General features: G+C 36.3%; 1 protein-coding gene across 2 annotated transcripts; it reads left to right on the top strand.

Annotated features, from left to right (window-relative positions):
* Window positions 1-358: 358 nt before the first annotated feature.
* On the top strand, window positions 359-6,784 carry LOC110098850 (beta-galactosidase). 2 transcript variants are annotated; one of them, XM_020825789.1, is made up of 19 exons: window positions 359-865; window positions 994-1,089; window positions 1,241-1,353; window positions 1,455-1,521; window positions 1,629-1,721; window positions 1,791-1,934; window positions 2,756-2,844; window positions 3,271-3,376; window positions 3,495-3,582; window positions 3,688-3,806; window positions 3,883-4,047; window positions 4,230-4,399; window positions 4,482-4,591; window positions 4,692-4,801; window positions 4,894-5,004; window positions 5,103-5,204; window positions 5,429-5,634; window positions 5,805-6,123; window positions 6,232-6,784. In XM_020825789.1, exons 1-19 carry the CDS (start codon window positions 698-700, stop codon window positions 6,340-6,342), a joined length of 2,487 nt encoding a protein of 828 aa, XP_020681448.1. In that variant the 5' UTR covers window positions 359-697; the 3' UTR covers window positions 6,343-6,784. The 2 variants fall into 2 exon arrangements, with proteins under 2 accessions (XP_020681448.1, XP_020681447.1); XM_020825788.1 differs by having other exon boundaries at window positions 6,217-6,784.
* The last annotated feature ends 421 nt before the right edge of the window (window positions 6,785-7,205 follow it).

The raw sequence follows: 7,205 nt of genomic DNA, 5'->3' as shown, positions 1-7,205 counted from the left end.
TGACATTTAAAATTTACTCTATAAATTCCAGTTACTTAGAAAAAGAGAAATCTAATTAAATAAACTCTAAATAAATCTCAAATAACATTTGCCTTACCTTTTGGTTTAATTTGCAAAAAATTAATTACACTTAAGGCAAATATGCAATATATTAATATAAAAATTTCTTTTAATGTCACATTTATAAATATGTTATTTTGAGGTACCTATATGAATATTGCTTTTAAGAACCTAGGTGGCTTGATATGTTCCACGTCAGATTCGGAGAGTGGGTCCCATTAACAGAGGTCAATCCAACTCAGCCTCCTCCACCTCTTCTTATATAAGTTCACCACGACATGGCTTGCTAAATGCAGTCTCTCTCTATCTCAAGCTTCTCTCTCTATCTCAAGCTTCTCTCTCTAGATTAAGCCTCTGTATCTCTCTCTAGTAGTTGGCGCCTCTCGGCAGCCTTCCTCGTTTACTATCACCACTATCTCCGTAAAAAAAATTGCTCTTTTTTCCCGCGGGAAGAGGGAACAAAACGACGATAATAAAAGAAAGGAGCAGAGAAAAAGAAAGAGGGGGAAGTGGTGAGACCAAAAACAACGAAATAGAGACAAGTTAATACATTGAAACACAGAACTAAGTTCTTCTCTTCTTCTCTCTCTGAGCGCCACAGATATCCTGAGCAAGGAAAAAGCTCTTCTTTGAAGTCATGGGCTTGAAACCTCTAATGGCGCTTGCGCTCGCTCTTCTGCTTCCGCCGTGGCGGCTCACTCCGGCGATAGCCTCTGTTTCTTATGACCGCAAGGCGGTGATCATTAATGGGCAGAGGAAGATTCTCATATCTGGCTCTATTCATTATCCGAGGAGCACTCCGGAGGTGAGAAGGACGTTTCCATGGGAAAAGTTGTTCTTTTTTGGCTTCTATTTTTGGGCATTCCTGTTTCTTTTGATTTTGTTTTCTGATAGTTCTAATCTTGTTGTTTGGTTTCTTTGGTTGGGCTTCAGATGTGGCCGGATCTTATCCAGAAGGCGAAAGATGGGGGATTAGATGTGATTCAGACATATGTGTTCTGGAACGGCCATGAACCTTCTCCTGGTCAGGTATTGATTTCAAAAAATAAATTAAAAAAAAAAAAAACAAAAAAAGTAGTTTCCTGTTTGAGGGAGTTCTAACGACATGCATTCAAGTTGGATAACTGTTTTTTTTTTTTTAATTTATTTTCCTGAACTTTTTTCTGTTGATTTATTACAGTACTACTTTGGGGGGAGGTATGATCTGGTTCAGTTTATCAAGCTAGTGAAGCAGGCCGGTCTGTATGTTCATCTCCGCATTGGTCCTTACGTTTGTGCTGAATGGAATTTTGGGTATGAATTTTTTTCTTTTGCTGTTAGAAGTTCTTGCTTATAAAATTTGAGCTTTGCAGTTTCTCTAATTCCTTTTCACTGCCCGTTGATTTTCTTCTCAGGGGATTTCCAATTTGGCTAAAATATGTTCCTGGTATCAGCTTCAGAACAGACAATGGGCCCTTCAAGGTTCTATTTCTTCCAATGTTTGTTTTGATTACGAGATTGATATCATTGCCTTCTTTATCTCGTTCTCAAGCTCATAATTGAAAGATTTAATCTTTATCTTGAAACAGGCGGCCATGCAAAAATTTACAGAGAAGATTGTAAATATGATGAAAGCCGAAAGTTTATATGAATGGCAAGGGGGTCCTATCATCCTCTCCCAGGTAATCAAATTTCATTCCAGTTAGGCTTCCTTCTTATGTGCGTCTGATGTTTCTTCTTAAATTGCTTAGATTGAGAATGAGCTTGGGCCATTGGAATATGATATTGGAGCCCCTGTAAAAGCTTATGGAAACTGGGCAGCTAGCATGGCTGTTGGCCTTAAGACTGGCGTTCCATGGGTCATGTGCAAGCAAGATGATGCTCCTGATCCTGTTGTATGTTTGTTTTTCCTTCTATTTCTTCACATCCATTGCTTTTATCCACAGCCCTTTTCTATAAACTTTTCCTCATCCTAAATCTTAAAGGATAGGTCCCATTACATGAGAAATTATTAAGTGGGGAAAGGGAGTCCACACTTGTAGACAATCAACCAGGACATCACACATAGTTTTATATACAACTATGTACGACGTTCTGAATGATTGTCTGCATGTTTCCGCACGCTTTTATCTATAACTAATCAATTCTCCCGTCACATATGGCTAATAAATTTATTTTATTAATTTTTTTTTAAAACTTAGGGTTATTTAGTTGCAAGATTTAACTATGATTTATGCTAAATATCGTGTTTTTTTCATTCTTAAATCATGTTTTCTTTATGTTTTAAGCTAATTTTGGATTTAGTATATCGGGTTAGAATAGTTTTAAATACGCCTGTTCTCTTCTCCTTTATTAAAATATTGAATTTAAAAAATATCTTTATCAGTATTTAACACGTCAAATAGTTTTCAGGATTTAACACATTTAGAATTTACGTAATGTGAATTCACAAGATCTACTAAACCTTGCTTGTATCCAAACAACCCCTTGTAGTGTCAGTCTTAATCACTTGAAATTGGCCACTGAACCAATAAAATTATTATTGCTGATACTTGTTTGTTATTTTGTCATTGTCAATCAACGTGAAAAAAGTGAAGGAGAATGATATCATCATGACTATTCATCTCTATATTTTATTGCTCGTCCATTTAAGAAAGTTTGGAAACTTCCTTTAGGAATCTTCATTTGAGCTTTGTATTTTTACTTTCCTTAACAGATTAACACATGCAATGGTTTCTACTGCGACTACTTCTCTCCAAACAAGCCTTACAAACCTACCATGTGGACAGAGGCTTGGACTGGGTGGTATGTATTCTTGGCTTCATTAGACTAAGGTTTCGTTTGGGACAATTTTCTTCCTGCTTCTTAAAGCTATTTTCCAATACAAAAATTAAAATTTTTATATATACTAGAAATCCGCTTTAAGAAGCGGTAAGAAAGCCATCCCAAACAAAGCCTAAGTGATTTAGAGAATAGTATTATTGACTCATTATGAAGAAAAATGCGTGGACTAAGGGTGATATGGATAGAACTTGTTTTAAATAATTTACATATAATAGATTTGACAGCACAAATAGTTGAGATAAAACTAATGATGATGATGATGGTTCTATGAAGTAATTAACACTTCATATTGGTTGAGTTAATAGATCCATTAAAAGGGTTTATCGTACTAAGTAATAGTTAACTTTTACTCTCTTCTTAAATTAAAGTTTTCTCATTCTATTTCAGGTTTACAGGGTATGGTGGTCCAGTTCCTCATCGACCTGCTGAAGATATGGCTTTTGCTGTTGCAAAGTTTATTCAGAAAGGTGGATCCTTCATTAACTACTACATGGTAGGAATTAACTTAGTTTGAATGAACGTATAAGGTTAATTAGCTTACTTGTGTTGCAATTGTATCACCGTTGATCGATCTCTTGGTTGATTATTTTTGAAATTTGCTTCCTTTTTAGTATCATGGAGGAACAAATTTTGGCCGGACCGCCGGCGGCCCGTTCATTGCAACCAGCTATGATTATGATGCCCCAATTGATGAATATGGTAAATATTACTTTTTCTTTTATGATTTTGTGAATGGAGATATTTGGGTTGATATCCTCCTCCATGGCTAAGTTATAATATTAACTTGGCTATTCTCTGAACTAGGTCTACTAAGGGAGCCAAAATGGGGCCATTTAAGAGATCTGCATAGAGCAATTAAGCTGTGTGAACCAGCTCTAGTTTCTAGTGATCCTGTAGTTTCATCACTGGGGAATTCTCAGGAGGTAATCTCTGAACATAGTTATGCTTTGTCAAATGAGAAAATTTTGTATTTAACTCATTGAATATTTTGCTTTCTAGTCCCATGTATTCAGAACAAATTCAGGAGCTTGTGCTGCTTTCCTGGCAAACTATGACTCAGGATCTTATGCCACAGTAACTTTCAATGGATTGCACTATAATCTTCCTCCTTGGTCCATCAGCATCCTTCCTGATTGCAAAACCACAGTTTTCAATACTGCAAGGGTATGTCAAATGAGTTATGCACTTTCTATTTGTTACAGTTCTTTTCTCCTGAGATTTTTTTTCTTTTCTTCTTAAATCAAGTGAGTATTGCATACTTTTCATGTCATTTTGATTGTTAAGTTGATAATGTTCATGGAACCCAATTCCTTAGGATTATACCTAATTTTCTCCACAAAATGCAGGTAGGAGCTCAGACTTCATTGGTGAAGATGAGTTGGGTGGGAAGCTTTTCATGGCAGTCTTACAACGAAGAGACCAATTCCCTTGATGATAGTTCCTTTTCAAAAAATGGTTTGTACGAGCAAATTAGTCTAACATGGGATAAATCTGACTATCTCTGGTACACGACATAGTAAGTTTTCAAACTCATTATAGCCATAATAATCTAAAATTTCATATTTTGGATCTTAACCCAACGAATGCTTGTTTTTCAGTGTCGACATTGGCCAAGATGAACAATTCCTGAAGACAGGAAACTACCCAGTCCTCACAGCTCTCTCCGCTGGCCATGCAATGCATGTTTTCATTAATGGGCAATATGCAGGTAGATGGTTTTGCTTACTGAGAATCTGAAATTTAAGAGAGCCTATGGTGCAATTGTTTTCTGTAATCATTATAGTTTTCTTTTTCACTTATGGTTGCAGGGAATGCCTATGGCGGTGTTGATTCTCCAAAGCTAACTTACAGAGGAAATTTGAAAATGTGGGCTGGAAGCAACAAGATCTCTATACTAAGTGTGGCTGTTGGCCTGCCAGTATGTTTTGTTTCACAAGAATTTCTTTCAGATCAAATTCAAATATTGCGCAAAGTTAAAGCTTCCGTTTTGATAAACTGTTGTGCTTTCAGAATGTGGGAGATCATTTTGAGACTTGGAATGCTGGAGTTCTTGGTCCAGTGACCTTAAGTGGTCTTAACGAGGGAAATAGAGACCTGTCTCATCAGCAATGGACTTACCAAGTTAGTTATCTTTGCTTTCCTCCTATTCATACTCAGAATTATAAAAAAATGAAAATCAGAACAAAATTAAACTATCTGATTACTGTGATTCAATGCAGATTGGCATGAAAGGTGAACACCTAAGTCTTCATTCACTTGATGGAAGTTCCTCAGTTGAATGGGGAGATGTTTATCCAAAGCAACCTTTGACATGGTTCAAGGTGAGTGCTGAATTTCCTTTATTGTGATGAAAAGCTCTTTGAAGTTCCAATTTTCAGATTTGCTGTTAAATTTGTATGATTAAGGCTTCGTTTGGGATGACTTTCTTACTGCTGTTTAAAGCAATTTTTTAGTACAAAAATTTTGCTTTAAGAAGCAGTAAGAAAGTCGTTCCAAACAAAGCCTAAATGTATATTTCTCACATTTTTTTCTTGTTTCTTTACAGACTTTCTTCAATGCTCCTGGTGGAAATGAACCTTTGGCTCTAGATATGAGTAGCATGGGAAAAGGTCAGATTTGGATAAATGGTGAAAGCATTGGCCGTTACTGGCCTGCATATATAGCTTCAGGTTCATGTGGTGGTTGCGATTACCGCGGTACATATGATGAGAAGAAGTGCCAAAGTAATTGTGGAGAGTCCTCCCAAAGATGGTAAGCAAGCTCATTACAAGTCCTGACTTAGAAAAGCCATGAGTTTAAAGCTTCGTTTGGGACAGCTTTCTTACTACTTCATAAAGCAGTTTTCTAGTAAAAAATTGAAAATTGCTCTTTTTCCATCATCTTCATGAACTTGAAATACAATGATGATGCAAAATGTGCAGGTATCATGTCCCGCGCTCGTTTTTGAAACAAACTGGTAATCTTTTGGTGGTGTTTGAGGAATGGGGTGGAGACCCAACTAAGATTTCTTTTGTCCAGCGAACAGTAGGGAGTGTCTGTGCTGATGTTGCAGAATGGCAAGCAACAGAACATAATTGGCGTACTAAAAAATATGGAAGGCCAAAAGCGCATCTCTCTTGTCCTGCTGGGCACAAGATGACCAACATAAAATTTGCTAGCTTTGGAACTCCAAGAGGGGGGTGTGGAAGCTACTCAGAAGGAGTCTGCCATGCTCACAAATCTTACGATGCTTTTCAGAAGGTAAATTCTTCCTTCTACAACTTCAAGCTTTTCTATTTCACACAAAAACAAATTTTATATAGTTATTCTGATTTTTTCAAGAATTTAACTCAGGATGGTCTGTTACAGAATTGCATTGGCCAGCAAACTTGCGCTGTAGTTGCTGATCCTGAAGTGTTTGGTGGAGATCCATGCCCTGGAACCATGAAAAGGCTAGCAGTTGAAGCCATCTGTGAATAATAGCTACCGATGAAATTCCAGATACTATATTAACATTTCATATAAAAATTTTTAATACTCCATCTTGAAAGGAAGAGGGAAGAGTCTTCTTTGAGGCTGCAGCTTTTCATAGTAAGCTGGTGAAGTTGCAGAAACTGCAACAGGCCGATTGATGGGGTTGAACATACAGTTAAATAGAAAGAATTTATATTGTAAATAGACTGCCTGCTTCTTACGAGGCATATTGTTGTTGATTATTTAAGATTGGAGGTATTTGGAGGAGTGTAGATGTGACTCTGCATTTATATTGAGTCCTAATGCACCATTAAATTTGCAAACTTTGGGAAAGCCCTTAGTTTGCTGATAATTGTTTAGATGTGATAATGAGTTATGAGTTGCTGTAGTCTGTCATAAAGCATATATAAGAGATATATACATTGTTTTCAGTTTTAAGTTTCTTTGATATTAAACATGTTATTTGCTTTCTTCTAAAATTATTAATCCTTGCATAATTTTGGATAACACCCAATTCCATGGCTCCAAAAATCACCCTTCTTGCATGTTGGAATATTCATGATGGTAGAGGAGATTATTATCTTAATATTGAAAGAAAATCTCATACTCAGGTAAGTTAAAAGTAGTTCATAGAAGTCATGGGATTTTCTTATGTGAAAAATTCAAAAAGAAAAAAAAAATGGGGACTATTTTGTTGAAATGATTTCACTAGCATAAATAATGTCCTTCATCATAATAGGAGCTGGTATTAACACAGTATGACAGTCATGAATTGTGAAAAATAGCTTTCATGGTGGAAGTATGAACCTTAAGATGTATGAGTTCTTATTAAGTAATTATTGGTGGCTATCTTTCTGATGGTACGGGCA

The sequence above is a fragment of the Dendrobium catenatum genome, unplaced genomic scaffold (assembly GCF_001605985.2).
Source record: "Dendrobium catenatum unplaced genomic scaffold, ASM160598v2 fragScaff_scaffold_1525, whole genome shotgun sequence".
In the NCBI taxonomy this organism is placed as follows: Eukaryota; Viridiplantae; Streptophyta; class Magnoliopsida; order Asparagales; family Orchidaceae; genus Dendrobium; species Dendrobium catenatum.
The sequence above is the reverse complement of the archived record's forward strand: the minus strand, read 5'-3'. Positions and strand labels throughout refer to the sequence as shown.

What these genes read in the sequence shown, in the direction of transcription:
- LOC110098850 (XM_020825788.1), top strand. Translation starts at nt 698, where the DNA reads ATGGGCTTGAAACCTCTAATGGCGCTTGCGCTCGCTCTTCTGCTTCCG. An exon ending in CATTAATGGGCAATATGCAG is followed by an intron (nt 4,592 to 4,691) that starts GTAGATGGTTTT and finishes TTATGGTTGCAG; the next exon opens with GGAATGCCTATGGCGGTGTT. An exon ending in GGAGAGTCCTCCCAAAGATG is followed by an intron (nt 5,635 to 5,804) that starts GTAAGCAAGCTC and finishes CAAAATGTGCAG; the next exon opens with GTATCATGTCCCGCGCTCGT.